This window comes from Macaca thibetana, chromosome 7 (assembly GCF_024542745.1).
Source record: "Macaca thibetana thibetana isolate TM-01 chromosome 7, ASM2454274v1, whole genome shotgun sequence".
NCBI classification, from domain to species: domain Eukaryota; kingdom Metazoa; phylum Chordata; class Mammalia; order Primates; family Cercopithecidae; genus Macaca; species Macaca thibetana.
In genome coordinates this window covers 71,951,942-71,970,556 of record NC_065584.1, presented here as the reverse complement: position 1 = coordinate 71,970,556, position 18,615 = coordinate 71,951,942, and the positions used below count along the sequence as shown (strand labels likewise).

The 18,615-nt window shown below is 41.5% G+C and overlaps 1 protein-coding gene and 1 pseudogene across 1 annotated transcript in view; both read left to right on the top strand.

The window, feature by feature from the left end:
• The window catches only part of BRMS1L (BRMS1 like transcriptional repressor), a 261,816-nt gene that overhangs the window by 203,996 nt on the left and 39,205 nt on the right, over nt 1–18,615 (top strand). Inside the window, exons 2-5 of the mRNA XM_050798127.1 lie at nt 7,517–7,796; nt 13,230–13,320; nt 14,818–14,945; nt 16,698–16,777. Of these exons, the coding sequence (XP_050654084.1) occupies nt 7,655–7,796; nt 13,230–13,320; nt 14,818–14,945; nt 16,698–16,777 (441 nt within the window). The 5' untranslated portion in view covers nt 7,517–7,654. The remainder of the gene's footprint in view (nt 1–7,516; nt 7,797–13,229; nt 13,321–14,817; nt 14,946–16,697; nt 16,778–18,615) is intronic.
• Nucleotides 2,320–2,716, top strand: LOC126959183 (nuclear transport factor 2-like; annotated as a pseudogene).

Below are 18,615 nucleotides of genomic sequence, written 5' to 3'. Positions count from 1 at the left end.
GGAGACCCTATCTCATCAAACAAACAAACAAACAAACCAAAGAAAAATCCCAAAACTATAGATGTCAATTTTTTTTCAACAAAATAAGCTTATATTAACTTGTTATAACATGTCTGAACAGAATCTAGTTTGAGGCACTGAGAAGAATAAAACATCAGTTTGTAAAGAGCCCCTATCAGAGCAATGTGAATTCTGCTAAAGTTGAAGCAAGAACAAACACCAAATTTATGATGAAGCTTGGATGGAAGGATAGTGAACTCACTGATGCTTTACAAGAAGTGTATGGGGATGATGCTCCAAATAAATCAGCAGTTTACAAACAGAATACTTATTTTAAAAAGGGACAAGATGATGTTGAAGATGAAGCCCACAGCATTAGACCATCCACATCAATTTGGGAGGAAAAAGTTAATCTTGGTCATGCCCTGATTGAAGAGGTCTGATGATTAACAGCACAAATGATAGCCAACACCATAAACATCTCAATTGATTCAGCTTGCAATTTTTTTTTTTTTTTTTGAGACAGAGCCTTGCTCTGTCACCCAAGTTGGAGTGTGGTGGTGTAATCTTGACTCACTGCAACCTCTGCCTCCTGGGTTCAAGCAATTCTTGTGCCTCCACCTTCCAAGTAGCTGGGACCACAGGCGTGTGCCACCATGCTCAGCTACTTCTTGTATTTTTGGAAGAAACAGGGTTTCACCATGTTGACCAGGCTGGTCTTAAACTCCTTGGCTCAAGTGATCTGCCCCCTTCAGCCTCCCAAAGTACTGGGTTTACCAGCATGAACCACTGAGCCTGGGGGATTGTTTCATTCTTAAAAAATTGGAATCACAGTTTCATGTAGTTGGAATAATTATAAGTTGGTCTCATCTAGTTGTCAGTGTAGGTCCTAAAGCCCCTTTAGTTTGAATGATGAGAATATTTATCCTGATTCGATATTAGCTATTAGTAGCAGCCTCTGGTGTCCTTTGTTTTTCCAACTCCTAGCATTTGGCCTGAGTCCCTCAGTAGACAAAGTTTATGGATTGTGTAGCTGATGTCTCTGCCCCAGCATGTGGTGGAGCTGGAATTACATTTGCTTTATTTCAGAAGCTGGGTCTGCTGATTAAAAACAAGCACAAGGAATATAATGAAGGTAAATCAGAGTAAAACCTGGAATTCGAACTGCTTCCTTATACCTACTTTATTCCAAACAAAGATGAAATTAAAAATTTTATAAACACATATTTTAATATTTCCTTCCTGCCCCCCAGGATACAGTTCTTGAATATACCCCTCCCACTTTGGAGACACTGACCTAGAGAAATTCTCACAATTATGCCTGAAGAAAAGGTGCACACAACAATGTTCAAGGCTGGGCACGGTGGCTCACCCCTGTAATCCCAGCACTTTGGGAGGCTGAAGTGGGCGGATCACCTGAGGTCAGGAGTTCGAGACCAGCCTGACCAACATGGTGAAACCCCATTTCTACCAAAAATACAAAAGTAGCTGGGCATGGTGGTGGGCGCCTGTAATCCCAGCCGCCTGGGAGGCTGACACAGGAGAATTGCTTGAACCTGGGAGGTGGAGGTTGCAGTGAGCCGAGATGGTGCCATTGCACTCTAGCCTGGGCAAGAAGAGTGAAACTGTCTAAAAACAAAAACAAACAAACAAAAAAATGCAATGTTCACCGAGGCAACTATTTTATTTATTTATTTATTTTTTAAAGACAGGGGCTTACTCTGTCTGTCACTCAGGCTGGAGTGAAGTGGCACAATCACAGCTCACTGGAGCCTGGACCTCCCAGGCTCAAGCCATCTTCCTACCTCACCTCCCAAGTAGGTGGGACTACAGGCATGCACCACCACACCCGGCTAATTTTTGTATTTTTTGTTGAGACAGGGTTTCACCATGTTGCCCAGGCCGGTCTCCAACTTCCAATCTCAAGCGATCCGCCTGCCTCAGCCTGCCAAAGTGCTGGCACTACAGGCGTGAGCCACTGTGCTGGGTCTGAGACAACTGTTTTTAATAGTGAAATAATTGGGAGCAGCCTCCCTGTCCATTAATAGGTAAATGGGTAATCTGTAATATTCATTCAGTAGAATATATTTACTAAATTTAACACGTTATGGCAGGTAAAAATAACTGGATGACAGCTACCTGAATCACAATGGGTAAATCTCAAAAACATCACTGAGGAGAAAGTCAAGTTGTAGCATATGTAATGCATGAGACCACTTAAAAATATGAGCACTTTGAGACCATGCTGGGTTGCTGCTGCCGCTGCAGCCATCATGCCAGTCCCTCGGGTCTCTCTGCGAGGTCGGGTGACGCTCCAGAATGGGAGACAAGCCAATATGGAAGCAGATTGGATCCAATCTAATGTGGAATAAAATTCCACATTACTACCAGTTATTTGATAACGATAGAACCCAACTAGGTACAACTTACATTGACATATCATGCCTTAAGTGGGCAGGACAACAGTTCCAGGGGAAAGCTCCCATTGTGGAGAAGCTGTCTAGCCTTCCGTTCCAGAAAATCCAGCACAGCATGACTGCGCAGGACCATCAGCCCACGCCACATAGCTGCATCATCAGCACGGTTGTGGGCCAGCTTAAGGCAGATGAAGAACCCCATCATGGGGTTCCACCAGATGTTCCTATTAAAGAACATCAACAATGCTTGGGTTTGCACCAATGACGTGTTTAGGCTCGCCCTGCACAACTTCGGCTGACCTCCTCTCAGCAGGCACTCACGTTGTTTCTTCCTCCCTCCTCTGCCCAGTGCTATTCCCACTCCTCCAGATGCTCCAAATATCACGCACAAATGAGCAGGGCCGCGGTGGGAGTGGGCGCAGTGCGCTGCCGCCGCCGAGGTGTTGTGCATGATGTCTGGACGCTAGACTAGTTCCATCTGAGGAGAGAAGTTTGTGTTGTACCAGCGCATGCCTTGGAAAGACTTAAGTAATGCAAAAGGTTGTCCTTTTTTTTTTTTTTTTTTTTTTTTTTTTTTTTAATCTACTGACAAGTTGCTCTAGTAACCCAAAGAAGTGAAGAGAAAGAAGCTGCCTCACCGCCCAGACATTGATTTGTTCAGATGTTTCAATGCCTCGTGGTACAATAAAACCACAAAGTTTTTCTAAAATAAAAAATAGTAACAATAAATAAATAAAGAAATAAAATAAAAATATGAGCACTTTAAACAGGCCAAACAATACTATACATTATTTTTGGATACATATGCAAAAATAGTATGCATAGATGCATGGGTAACCAAAAGCACATGGTAACCAAAAACCAGATAATGATTACTCTGGAAAGGGAAGGAGAGAATTAGGATTGAGAAGCATCGGAAGCAAATGTAAAATGCTAAGATTTGACAGAGCTGAGAGGTAGGTACTGTGTTACATATGCAATGTTCTGAATACCGTTCTCTGTGTTTAAATATTTATGACTTAAAATATTACACAAAACAGACTAGAAAAAAAGTATACCCCAAAGAAGATAGGGGAGGAAAACTACAAGGAGAATGCCAACATTACTGTGTGTCTACTTTGTACCAGAGCAAACCCAGTAGGAGATGGAGTGCTATGAGATTACCTACCAAGAATTATGATAGGCGTGTTACTGGAGAGAATGACACTGAGCCAGGAGCTAAATTCTTCAGAACGTGAGAGGGAGTGACCCTGGGGTATATAGATGACACCCACATATATACTGTGTGGTATATCCTGATGACAAACTGGCAGATTTTAGGCAAGAGGGAAGCAGGAGCCTCTGGATGAAAAAAGAACGAGGAGCATATCTACTCCATGACAAGGCTCAGGAGGAGGAGGAGGGTACAAAGGAAGCAAGGTCCTAAGGGAGAGCCATATTTCCTTTAGAACAAGAATATTGAGGGAATAGTTCAGGGAAGAGAATGAAGATATAGGAGATTTTGATGATGACTGGCTATGAGTTTCAGAGCTCTACAAATATGTAAATATGGATGGATTAATAACAAGTGAGACTTAAAATATATCTAATGTTTGTATAGGCTGTATGTAAAATGTGAAGTGCTACATAAATGTAAGGCATCCTGGACCTCCCAACTGCATAATAATAATAATAATATAATAATTATCATTATTAACCTTTTAACTACCTTGATTAAGGAAACTTCATTCTGCTTCCATGACATTATTTTATTTTGTATTTTCTAAATCAACAAAATTATTTTTTAGCCTTATTAACTTTTCCCTGTTACGGTTCTTCTCACATTCCCTAAGCATCTTTTCTAAAATCTGTTTGAGAAGATGAGAGAAACTCTTACCTTAGGCAAAATACTCTCATGCAACTCTAATTGCATACTCTCCTATTATTCTGTCTGCCTTAAAAATAAACTTAATGATGACAGGAATTTTAGAGCTGGAAGAGAACTTAAAGTTAACACACTGCAAACTTCTTATTTTACAACAGATCAGAGATTATGTGGTTTGCCAAACTGTATCAGTTGGTTACTAGGAGAAGGAGGGTAAGAACCCATGCCTCCTCCTTTCCACCTTCCCTCTGTTTTTCCTGAAACAGCAGAAACAGCAACCACGAGAGGCGCACTGTATGCCAGTGGTTGCACACAGATTCTTATGTCAGACTACTCAAGTTTAAATCCTAGATCTGTTACATAGTAGCAGTGTGACTTTGGCCAAGTACTATAACTGCTCTGTGCCTCGGTTTTTTCATCTATAAAATGTAGGGCATAGGCCGGGTGCGGTGGCTCAAGCCTGTAATCCCAGCACTTTGGGAGGCCGAGGCGGGCGGATCACGAGGTCAGGAGATCGAGACCATCCTGGCTGACACGGTGAAACCCCGTCTCTACTAAAAAATACAAAAAACTAGCCGGGCGAGGTGGCGGCGCCTGTATTCCCAGCTGCTCGGGAGGCTGAGGCAGGAGAATGGCGTGAACCCAGGAGGCGGAGCTTGCAGTGAGCTGAGATCCGGCCACTGCACTCCAGCCTGGGCGGCAGAGCGAGACTCCGTCTCAAAAAAAAAAAAAATAAATAAAATAAAATAAAATAAAATAAAATAAAATGTAGGGCATAATAGTATCGACTTTACAGGATTGTTATGAGGATTCAGTGAATTAATGTACTTAAAGCACATAACACACTTGGCACATTGAGTCACCATAAATCTAATTGTTATGATTTAGCACACACTCTGATAGCTGCTGATATAACAAATATTTAGAGGCCGGGGATTTTACCCACAGCTGTTTTTGTTTGATCTGAAGTTTAAAGAACACAAAACAAAACAAAAAACATCACTTGAGATAATGTTTATAGTTCTAGATATTTCACATAGAGATCCAAATTTCTGGTTTCTCTTTGAAATCAGGTCTGACATCAGTAGGCCAAAATTCTCAGGTAGTAACAATTGGCTGGGGCCAAAAGCAGCTGCCCCCTTTAATCGGTACCACTCATGTAAGGCTTACATCTTGTAACTTGACCTGCCTGACTACCGCATGCCTTTGTATTTGCATTTCAGATTAAGACAGCCTCTGCTCTCAAGGAACTCACAATCCAACAGGTGAGATGCATTTGCTAAACAATTTACAATATATTGTGATAGGAACAAGTATAAACTTGCAAATTTCAAAATACAGCAGTCACCTGAAGGAACAGGAGTGCCTTGAATGGTAGAGGTGCTGATGGTGACGTGTGTTGTCTAAAAAGTGGCTTTGAAAAAGAAAAGGAGAGGAACAGGGTTGTAAAGGAAATAGAATGTGCAAAGACATTGAAATGAGAAACAGCTTGTGTGTTTAGAAACTATAAGGAGTTCAATTTTGGAGAATACTGTACAACGAGAAAGGGAGAAGTAGGCTGACACTAAATATAATACACACCCCTTATTTTGTATTTTACTCTGTAAGAGATGTGTAGAACTTAAAAGTTTTCTGTCATTAAATTACAAATCTAGGTCGGGCACAGTGGCTCATACCTGGGAATCTCAGTGCTTTGGGAGGCTGAGGCGGACAGATTGCTTGAGACTAGAGTTCGAGACCAGCCTGGGCTAGACCCTGTCACTAAAAAAAAAAAGAAAATATTAGCTGGGCATGGTGGCATGTGCCTGTGGTCTCAGGTATTTGGGAGGCTGAGGCGAGATGATCGCTTGTGCCCAGAAATTTGAGGTTGCTACTGCACTCCAGTTTGGGCCACAGACCCAGATCCTATCTCTAAATAAATAGATAGATAACTAAAGAAAATTGCAAATTTAACTTCATATCTTTGGCCCTTGTCTTTGAGAATGCAGTGCTATACAATCCACAATATTCTATGAACTTTTTTTTTTTTCTCTTTGAGACAGGAGACAGGGTCTCACTCTGTCACCTAGGCTGGAGTGCAGTGGTGTGATGTCAGCTCACTGCAACCTTGACCTCCTGTGTTCAAGCGATTCTCTCACCTCAGCCTCTGGAGATTGGGTTTCACCATGTTGGCCAGGCTGGTCTCGAACTCCTGACCTCAAGTGATCTGCTTGCCTCGGCCTCCTAAAGTGTGGGGACTACAGGCGTTAGCCACCCTGCTGGCCTGTACTATTTTTCAATAGCAAATTGCCACTTCAAGAAGAAACCCTGTCGTTATAAGGGGTAAAATATAGTTTTAAGATTGGTCTGCAAATGAAGTTTCCTTATCTGTAAAATGGGAATAACAATGACACCTAACTCAGGGCTATTAAAGTGAGACTTAAACTCACTAAACTCATGTAAAGAGCTTACCAAGATACCTGATACAGAGGATAAGTGGTCAGTTAATGAGTCACTGATTCTTCCTTGTCTATGTACCCTTTTTTTGAGAAAGTACATCTCACTAAGTATGTATTTTTCATTGAAAACTAAAGTTAAATCAGGACTGATGACATTTTGCGACTGCATCTGGTAAAAAATAAATGCAAAAAATACTAGATTGAAAATGCCAATATGAAACTTACTTTCCGTATTGTAAAAGTTTCAAGAATAAAGATTTTTGCGCAACATAGAAACTGCAAGTTATCGTCTATAGTTAATAATTAAATAAAACAGTTTATTAGTGGTAGGTAATAAAGGTACTTAGTAAAAGAGACGGTTCTCCAGGTCCCCCGGCTCAATGAGCAGGGAAAGATTCTTTCAGGCAAAAGACACTTTCACATCTGACAGTAACATCTCGGATAGTCAGGCAGGTCAAACAATCACTTGGCGGGAAATAGATAAATACACACTAAATTCGCACAATCTGTTTCTGTTTAGTTTATAAACTGCGATCCAGAGGGTCAGCTTTCGTGCCTTGTGGGACTTGAAGTCCAGAAAGAAGAAGTGATCAGGGCTGCCGAGGCATGGAAGGGTGCAGCCCCTGCAGGTCTGAGCCCTACGAACCACAACTCCCGGCAAGCATCGGAAGGCCGCGTCGTAATTACGGACAACCAATCGTACCAGAGCAGGGCAAGCCCCGCCCTCTGGCTCGGTGGACCGCCTCCGCCAATGGCAGAGCTCCCATCGCAGAGCCTGCGGGTTAGGTTGTGAGGCCCGGGCCGGGGGCGGGGAGGAGCCAAGGGGGCGAGCAGGCTCGGCCGCTGGGTGGGTCGGGGCGTTCCGCGCGCCCTTCATTGAAGCGGCGGTGGCCGGGCTGGGCGCCGGGAGTGGGAAGCGACGGCGCGGCTTGAAAATGCCGGTCCATTCCCGAGGGGATAAGAAGGAGACCAACCATCACGATGAGATGGAGGTGGACTACGCCGAAAATGAGGGGAGCAGCTCCGAGGACGAGGACACTGAGAGTTCGTCGGTCTCCGAGGATGGAGATAGCTCAGGTGCGCGACCCAGCAGGGCTGGGACCCTGAGTCCCCGCGCCCAGCGCGCGACAGGCCGCTCTCTGCACGCCAGGCGGCTGCGTCCTGCTGGGAAAGCGGGGCGGGGACAGAGGGAAGGGGCGGAGACTGGCTCTGGGCCCTGGGCTGCACCCGGTCCGGTCGCTGGGCGCTGTCTGGCTCATGATGGGTCTCGGCGGCGGGGCGGCGGGGCGGGGCGGGGCGGGCCTGGGCTTGCCCAGCTCCCGAACGCGGCGCAGTCCTGCCCCCGGTGGTGCTCTGGAGCGACCGGCCGAGGCGGAGAACTTCCCACAGCAGACAAACTGGAAATGCCTCCTCTCCCCAGCCCACCGACCTCTTTCCCTATTTTCTGCTTTGCAACCCTCACTTCTCAGCGCTAGTGGGTTGCCGGGGCCGAGTGTCGGCTTAGTAATTAACCTCAGTTTCCAAGTCAACTTGCCGGTCAGCACTTTTACGTCAGTCCCTTTTCGGGGGCTAACTTGAGAGCTGTCCCGTTCAGTAGCTCCCTGAAGTTTGCAAGACCTAGAGGAAGGGACCAACATTCGGGCTCATTTTGCGTCTTCATATGCTTATAAATTGGCTGAGTTTTGGCAGCGTTGAAAATTCTCCAAGTCTTTTCTTCCCTTCAATTTTTTTCTAACTTTGGGCTGTTTTAAATTATGTTGGGGTGGGGGAGAAGGAGGGCAGATTAACACCACAAATAAATTTTGCAAACTTTTAGGAATGTTTATTCCAAAGTGAAATGGAATTTGTGATTACCGGGATTATTTTCCTTCGATTGAAATGATGGAGATGAGACTGACTTCTTTGTCTTGGCCTGATTTTGGTCAAGCATTGATGATAGGTTTATGACAGCCTAGTATCATCCACATGCCCTCTTTTCATGTTTCCCTTGCAAAGCAAATCTCCATGGAAGGATATAATTTCAATCAATAAATCAGCCATCCAAAAATATTTATGAGTGACTTCTTTGTGCAGCACTGGATAGTACTCAATATGAGGGATAAATAGTTATTATCTGGGCTCTCTTAAAGAGCTGTCATACGTCACCACTTGATTAAATTGCCAAATGAATGCTTAACTAAATATTGCTGTGGGAATTCAGAGGCAGAGAAAATCGTTTCAGTATTGGGTGGTGGTCACAAAGGCTAGCTGAAGAAGGTGGGATTACCTTAATTATCTTGAAGAATGAGTAGAATTTGGGTTGGGGTTGTGGGTATCCCTATAGGGAGAGGAATGTAAGGAAAAGTACAAGGGCCAGAGCTTAGGGCTTATTCAAAAGCGTGAAAACCTTGGGAGAAGAACTTGAGGTCGGAAAGGAACAGGAAATATAGATGTGAGGGATTTCAAAGAAAGCACAAAACAGGATTGATGAATGCAAGTTTAGGATTGAAGGTAAGAGAAAAACCAAGATACAAGGAGAGTGGCGGTAGCATCAACAGAAATAGAAAAGTGAAAGATTTGGCCGGGCGCGGTGGCTCAAGCCTGTAATCCCAGCACTTTGGGAGGCCGAGACGGGCGGATCACGAGGTCAGGAGATCGAGACCATCCCGGCTAACACGGTGAAACCCCGTCTCTACTAAAAAATACAAAAAAAAAAAACTAGCCGGGCGAAGTGGCGGGCGCCTGTGGTCCCAGCTACTCGGGAGGCTGAGGCAGGAGAATGGCGTAAACCCAGGAGGTGGAGCTTGCAGTGAGCTGAGATCCGGCCACTGCACTCCAGCCTGGGCGACAGAGCCAGACTCAGTCTCAAAAAAAAAAAAAAAAAAAAAAGAAAGATTTAAGATGAAGGTGAAAGATAAGAGTATTTCAGACATGTTGCTTTTTTTTTTTTTTTTTCTCTTTGAAACGGAGTCTCGCTCTGTTGCCCAGCCTGGAGTGCAATGGCATGATCTTGGCTCACTGCAACCTCCACCTCCCAGGTTCAAGCAATTCTCCTGCCTCAGCCTCCCGAATAGCTGTGATTACAGGCACACACTACCACACCAAGCTAACTTTTTGTATTTTTAGTAGAGACAGAGTTTCTCCATATTGGCCAGGCTGGTCTCAAACTCTTGACCTCGTGATCCACCCGCCTCGATCTCCTAATGTGCTGGGATTACAGGCGTGAGCTACCGCAACCAGCTTTTTTTTTTTTTTTTTTTTTTTTTTATTTTTTGGAGAAGGAGTTTTGCTCTTGGCACCCAGGCTGGAGTGCAATGGCGCCATCTTGGCTCACTGCAACCTTTGCCTCCGGGGTTCAAGCAATTCTCCTGCCTCAGCCTCCTGAGTAGCTGGGATTACAGGTGCCCACCGCCAATGCCCGGCTAATTTTTTGTGTTTTTAATAGAGACGGGGTTTCACTGTATTGGTCAGGCTGGTCTTGAACTCCTGCTCAGGCGATCCACCTGCCTCGGCATCCCAAAGTGCTGGGATTACAGATGTGAGCCACCGTGCCTGGCCAGACATGTTATGTTGCTTTTTTTTTTTTTTTTTTTTTTTTTGAGACAGAGTCTCACTCTGTCGCCCAGGCTGAAGTGCAGTGGCGTGATCTCAGCTCACTGCAACCTCCACCTCCGGGGTTCAAGCGATTCTCCTGCCTCAGCCTCCAGAGTAGCTGGGATTACAGGTATGCGCCACCATGCTCAGATAATTTTTGTGTTTCACCATCTTGGCCAGGATGGTCTCGAACTCCTGACCTCAGGTGATCCGCCCGCCTTGGCCTCCCAAAGTGTTAGGATTACAGGTGTGAACCACCCTGCCTGGCCGACATGTTGCTTTTGGAGTGATGGCAGTATGTTTAAGAATGCCCAACTGACAAATGCAAGTGTGACATTGGAACCTGCCTGATATGGAAGGGGAGAATAATTTGTAAGTCATCTGCTTTGCCTTGAAAGTAGGTGAGATTTCGAAAGTGGGGAATATAGAGAAAGGAGAACATCTAGACTATATGGGAATATATTTCTTTTTTTTTTTTTTTTAATTTTTTTTTGAGACCGAGTCTCACTCTGTCACCCAGGGTGGAGTGCAGTGGCATGATCTCGGCTCGCTGCAACCTCTGCCTCCTGGGTTAAAGTGATTCTCCAGCCTCAGCCTCCTGCATAGCTGGGATTACAGGCATCCGCCATCACACCCGGCTAATTTTTGTATTTTTAGTAGAGATGGGGTTTTGCCACATTGGCCAGGCAGGTCTTGAACTCCTGACTTCAAGTGATCCACACGCCTATGCCTCCCAAAGTGCTGGGATTACAGGCGTAAGCCACTGCACCTGGACTGTTTGTGAATATATTTCTTAGATCTATAAAGTATTTTATCTTCAAATGTTCTTGCATTTATGATAGGAGCTAGGATCTCAAAATTCCATTTGTTAAAATTCTCCCCCTATAATTTTTATGTTGACTGTTGTGATTTTTAACTTTTAAAAATTCCATCCCAGAAAATAATGGACAACTTAATTTTTGAAGAATGTGGTAATAATTTGAACTGCAAGCCAAAAGTTTAAGTGCAAAGAAATTGTTTAAATACATTTTGCAGTTTGCTTGTTAAAGCATCTCTGTTCTACCATATGTCTTTCATGTTAAACTTTCACAGTGTTTTCTTCTCAAATGTTGGTACTGAGCAAATTCTAAGGCTACAGAAAAGTCTCTACTGTCCAAAGAACTTGGATAGTGAGTCATCTTGAGGGACCAAGTTTTAAGTAGCCAAGAAGTAAGCAATCAAGAGCCAGAAATATTTTTAATCTGTTTTAGAAAATTAGAAAAAAAGTCATAGCCTTCCTTGTTATATAAAAATAATTGAACGTGATTTAACTCTTTCTCATAGTTTGACTTTTATTTGATGAAGATCAAGATGCAGATCATTTTGTGCTTCAGTTATTTTGATGAATGAATATATGTGATGTGAACATAGAAAATGTGGACTATAGGACAGACCTGGTAATTAACAGTTGCTTTCCTTAAAAAGTTTGTATTTTCCTCCTCATTTGCCTCTTTCTCACTGACTGATAGTAACATGGGGAGACAGAACAATGGGAACGTAGGAATGGCAGACCAGGAGAGTCTGTGGTAAACAAAATGATTAGTTTCCTTTTTTCTTTTTCTTTTTTTGAGATGGAGTTTTGCTCTTGTTGCCCAGGCTGGAGTGCAGTGGCACGATCTCGGCTCACTGCAACCTCCACCTCCTGGGTTCAAGCGATTTTCCTGCCTCAGCCTCCCAAGTAGCAGGGATTACAGGCATGTACCACCACGCCCAGCTAATTTTGTATTTTTAGTAGAGACGGGGTTTCTCCATTTTGGTCAGGCTGGTCTTGAACTCCTGGCCTCAAGTGATCCACCTGCCTTGGCCTCCCAAAGTGCTGGGATTACAAGCATGGGCCACCGTGCCTGGCCTTTCTTTCACTTTTCTTTTTTTTTGAGACAGGGTCTCTGTTGCCCAGGCTTGCGCAGTCTTGGCTCACTGCAACCTCTGCTTCTCAAGTTCAAACAATCCTCCCACCTCAGTCTCTCTAGTAGTTGGGACTACAGGCATCCACCACTATGTCTGGCTAATTTTTGTATTTTTAGTAGACATGGGGTTTTACCACCTTGCCCAGGCTGGTCTTGAACTCTTGAGCTCAAGCAATCCTCCGGCCTCAGCCTCCCAAAGTGCTGGGATTACAGGGATGAGCCACCACGCCTGGCCACTTTTCTTTTTTTATGTGACTGGCAAATCAGCCATGTGAGCAGTTTGAAAGAAGAATCCCAAAAGTGTTTTTGAGCAATGTTAGCCTTTAAAGGACACAATCATTTTGGTGCTACATTCTGGTGAGTTGGTGGAAAACAAACCAAAAGTGGGCTAATTACTTTATAGTCATAGCTTAGAGTCAGTCCTTTAAAGTGATTTAAAAATGAATAAAAATAAGAGGGTCTATAGACCAGTATAGTTTTATATACTCATCTGTATTTTAGATTAAATCTACAGTGGATTTTTTTTTTTTTCTTCAGACTAGGTCAGTCTGTCACCCAGGGTGGAGTGCAGTGTCACAATCATGGCTTACTGCAGCCTCCAACTCCTGGGTTCAGGCGATCCTCTTGCCTCAGCCTCCCAGTAGGTGAGACTACAGGCTCATGGTACTGTGCCCAGCTAATATCTTTTTTTTTTTTTTTTTTTTTGTAGAGATGGGATCTTCCTATATTGCCCAGGCTGATCTCGAACTCCTGGGCTCAGTCTGTCCTCCTGCCTTGGCTTTCCAAACTGCTGGAATTAGAGGCATGAGCCACCATGCCCAGCAGAAGTTATTATTTTTGATAAATGTTTATTTTCTTTTAAGGCTTAATATAGGTCTTGCCTTCGTATTACAGTTTTTCTTCCTATTTGAATTACGTTTAGATATATTTGAGATGTTCAGATAAATTTGAAAATTAAGTTTATCTTTTATATTTGCGTTTTTATTAACAGAAATGGATGATGAAGACTGTGAAAGAAGAAGAATGGAATGTTTGGATGAAATGTCCAATCTTGAAAAACAGTTTACCGATCTCAAAGATCAGTAAGTAGTGACTTTAGAAGGCTGTTGTCACTGAATCTCAACCTTGTCACTTGTATACTAGCACAAGAGCAACTAGATTCAGTCTCAGCTGTTTTTCCTTTTGTATTTTGTATTTTTGGGACTGACCAATTTGAAAGAGGCTCAACTATTGTTTGTCTACTAAAGACCTCATTAACTAAACTGAAGGTTTGGAGGCAGGGGTTTTTTGTGGGTTTGAACCCAGGAGTTGGAGACCAGCCTGGGCAACATAGAAAGACCTGGTCTCCACAAAAAACTTAAAAATTAGCTGGATGTAGTGATATGTGCCTGTGGTCCCAGCTACTTGGGACGTTAAGGCAGGTGGTTCGATTGAACCCAGGTCAAGGCTGCAGTGAACTGTGCTCGTGCCATTGCACTGCAGCCTGGGCAACAGAGTAAGACCCTGTCTTAAAAAAAAAAAAAAAAAAATTCTGTCCTGCAGGATTATTGCCAAAATAAACACTGAGTTGTATCATACTCTAAAGGTATTGGTGTGACAGCTGGCAAATTAGAGTATTTGTAAGTAACAGGGACCTCCTGCCCCATTTTTGAGTTCCTTGTTCATTGAGCAACTAATTTTGTTATGGCTTCTTCATTTGTAGTTGAAACAAACTTAATACGTCAGGTCATAAAGACATTGGTTTTACCTTCATTAGTCTACTTCCTCTTTGTTCTTTTAAAAAATTAAGTAGGCTGGGCCTGGCGCGGTGGCTCACGCCTGTAATCCCAGCACTTTGGGAGGCTGAGGTGGGTGGATCACGAGGTCGGGAGATCAACACCATCCTGACTAACACGGTGATACCTCGTATCTACTAAAAAATACAAAAAAAAAAAAAATTAGCCGGGCGTGGTGGCGGGTGCCTGTAGTCCCAGCTACTTGGGAGGCTGAGGCAGGAGAATGGCGTAAACTCTGGAGGCGGAGCTTGCAATGAGTGAGATCGCGCCACTGCACTCCAGCCTGGGGGATGGAGCGAGACTCCGTCTCAAAAAAAAAAAAAAAAAGAATAAATAAAATTAAGTAGGCTGAATACAGTAATACTGACTCCTTTTCAGGAAAGGTAGAGAGAAGCCAAGTAATTATTTATTTTGACAACTGGTAATGTCTATTCAAAATGATTTGTTTGTTTCTTTTAAACTCAGTGTTTAAATGACCTTTTGTCTTAGAATTGGTTTTATTGTTCTGTGGTTAAAACAAAAACAAAATTAATAGTGCCAAAAAGTAGTTATTTCAATTTTATTTTTGGTATTGGTAATTGACCATTAAAGAGTGATACTTTAAACATGATAGTTATCTATTTTGTGATTATGTGCATAAAGTCAAACAATGTAACAGTTCTCTGCTTGAGATCAAGGCAAAAATACATTTGATAGATTGTTAGAATATAAATGATATTAGGAACAAATAACGTATAGAAATGGCACATTGTTAGCCTTTGTTGAGATTTTTAAATTAACGTATTAATTTTTTGCTTTGTTAAGACTTTATAAAGAACGATTAAGTCAGGTGGATGCAAAACTACAAGAAGTCATAGCTGGAAAAGCACCAGAATACTTGGAACCGCTGGCAACTTTACAGGAAAATATGCAAATTCGTACAAAGGTAGCAGGTAGGAAAGTGAAGAATCTTTTCCATATATAGAATGTAAACTCTTCAATAGCTTTAAAAGGTGTTTATCAAGTAAGTGTTTTATGTTGATGGGATTACAAGCATATTTACATCGACCAGAATATTTTACTTTCAGTTAGCCCACAGTCATTTTATTTATTAAATAACTCTTGCTTTGCTCTGATGCTGTGGGGGATTAAAGAAAAAAAAAAACCCTCAAGTTGCTTATAGTGTTGTTGAGAAGATAGTTCCACATGTGGTGAAACAACTGGAAACCATGATACTTTGATTAAGAGAGACTGTTACTGTCACGCTTTAATTCCCTATTAGAGAAATTAAAGTTTAAGTGCTCTTGGCGTTTTTTTTATATGTAAGAATGATAGGATTTTTTTTTAATTTATAAAAAAATTTTAAAATGTTTGATCAAGATATTATAGAACAGGAAACTTGCCTTGAACTAGATAATTTATTTTTTCTTTTTTACTTTGATGAGTTTGGTTACTCATTTGTGGCTACGAATAAACAAAGATGCACTATACTTGTATGGTTACATTTCAGTCTTATGTTTGTAAGTGGGATCCAGCCTCAGTATCATGTCCTAGCACTCGTAATCAAGGGATATATGTGGTTTTTCATAGTCAAAAACTAAACTTTAATTAGTGGAGATGCTGGTTGTTTTTCTCTTATGTGGCACTAATTGATCCTTATGTACCTGTTAGATAATACCTAAGGCATTGTTGATAATAAGTTCTTTTTACTAAACCCTCCTTTAACCAAATTTTATTTTTGAGTGCTTAGTATTATGTGGATGATATGATACTCTTCACTGCTATCTTTACATATTGACTTAACGTATCCTTAGAAGCAAAAATATCCCTAATTTTCTTTGTTCTTTTAGGTTACATGGATGATCAGGAAATAATACTTGAGTTGATTATTTACTTTTCTACTCTGGCCTCTTTTATATTTTGATTTTGCAGAGTAGTGTGTGTGAATGTGTTGCTGATGACGTAGTTCCAGATACCTGTCTCTTGCCTTTACTATACAAAGAGAGATAATTACATTTCTAGGGCCAACTATGGCATAAAGCTTAGAATACATATCCAGAGCTCTTTGCGTGCCGTTTTTGTAGTGACATATTTGCATGGCCATGTTACCTATTTTATACTATTGTCCTGTTAGGTCTAAGTTAAACTATCTTGGGTATCTTTCCTCTAGATAAAGTCCTGTCAGGAGCACTCCAGACATAATTGATTTTGTTATATCAGTTTATATACATTTACTCCTCATGGAAGCTTTGGATTGAAAATAATAGTTTAAAAAAAAAGTGGTTTTGGTGGGGTATAGTATCTAACTGTTACTCTGAGTATATGTGATTGATGACACCAGAGTTTATTGTCTCCATTTCTATTTTGAGAAACTCGAGAGATTGTTTTTCATAGGAAAAGAGTTTTATTTTCATTTTGATCATTCTGTATCAAACATTTAGGAGTAATCTTTAGAAGAATAGGTTAAGAACAAAAACTAGCAGTACAGTTTCTTTCTAGCTCTGAAACTCTTAATTTCTAATCTTTTTGGATATGTGTTTTAAGTGAGCCTTTTTATTTTTAGTCTTTAAAGATAAAGTTAGACTCACTTTTCAATTTTTTCTTGATCCATCTTATTAAATACAGTGAGGACAGAATTCCTGTAGGGAAGTGATAATGGAACTCCTCATTGCTAACATAATCAGAGTAATTGTGTTTGGTTGCAGGAATCTATAGAGAGCTCTGCTTAGAATCTGTAAAGAACAAATATGAATGTGAAATTCAAGCTTCTCGCCAGCATTGTGAGGTACTGTCATTTTGCATAACTTTTAAGCTAATTTCATCTCTTCAAGCCTTTTCTGAGTGTAGTAGTTAAAAAAGTAAACTAAGTAAAACAAAATTAAATAGTACTTTAGCTCATCATTTGTGTGTGATTTAAAAAAAAAAGAATAGAGTTACATTGGAAGCTGTATTGGAGATAGGACACAAAGAAAGGACCATAGAAAAAACCTGAGATAATTTTAGAAGTTTTGCAGCTGTTACTTTAAAAAGACTTTACAATGATTATGTCACCTGGCATTATTGACAATATTAGTATAATTAGTATAATGTGGATTAGACTTACTTACAAAATATACACCCAATGGTGCAATTAGGATTTTGAGCTATAGAATTAGTTTCTGTCTGTTTAGACCTATTTCCACATCTTTGGGCAGAATTCTCTATTTATGGGAAAAAAAAAAGGTATATTTTTCTATATGTTCTGTTTATTTTGCATTTAACCCATTTAGGCTGAAGGTTGCAATTTTGTGTGTGTGTGAAAAATCAGATCTTGGTGATGACCTTGAGCAGTAGGATATAAATAATTCCCACAAGCTTAACATTTCAGTAATGGAACACTAGGCATAAATGGGTTAAAAATATTTATAGCATATAAAAAACATAGTGCCCACCAGGCATGGTGGCTCACACCTATGATCCCAAGAGTTTAGGAGGCTGAGGCAAGAGGATTGCTTGAGCTCAGGAGGTCGAGACCAGTCTGGGCAACATAGTGAGACCCCCCGCCTCTACAAAAAATAGAAAAATTAGCTGGGCATGGTGGCAGGTGGCTGTAGTGCTAGCTACTCAGGAGGCTGAGGTGGGGGGATTGCTTGCCCTTGGGAGGTTGAGGCTACAGTGAGCTGTGATTGTGCCACTGCTCTGCAGCCTGGGTAACAGAGTGACACCCTGTCTCAGAAATAACAGCTACCACAACAGCAAACAAAAAAACCCCATAGTGCCCATTTTGCAGATAACTTTTTATCAAATCAAGACAAGATTATAGATATACAGGTAGAAATAAGAGGACAAGTTCTATAACGATTCTTCTGTCACTTTAATATGCCGTAAACTAAGAGTAGTTAGGTATAAAACGATAGAGCTCATTGTTTCATTTTCATAATTACAACTGAGATTGATTATCTTTTTGGCGTTTACTAGCTGCTTGGATATTTTTTCCTAAGAAGTGCCTGTTTGTATTTCTTGCCTTTGTGTTGGCCTTTAGTCTTTTCCTCATTGACTATATAAGTTCTTTATATATTCTGGCTATAAATGCTTTGCTGGTTATATACTTTGCAAATATTTTTGCCCAGGTGGTACGATGTTTTCACTCTTTCTGATCACTTGCTGCAAAGAAGTTTTACATTTTAATGTAGTTGAATTTATTATCTTTTTATTTATGGGATGTGTTTTGTTTCTTTTGTTTTGAGACAGGGTGTCACTCTGTTACCCAGGCTGGAGTGCAGTGGCATGATCTTGGCTCGCTGCAGCCTCTATTCCCCTGGCCTCAAGCCATCCTCCTGCCTCAGCCTCCTGAATAGCTGGGACTATAGATGCATGCCATCACACCCAGCTAATTTAAAAAATTTTTTGTAGAGAAGGGATTCCACTATGTTGCCCAGGCTGGTCTCAAACTCCTGGGCTCAAACAGTCTTCCTGCTTTGGACTCCCAAAGTGTTGAGATTACAGGTGTGAGCCAAGGATGTGCTTTTTGTGTCTTCCTATTTTGAGGTAAAAAGATGTGTTTTCCTTTAAAAGTTGACATTTTGCTTTCTACATTTAGATGGCAAAACTACCTTTAATTAGTTTTTGTGTATGGTATAAAGT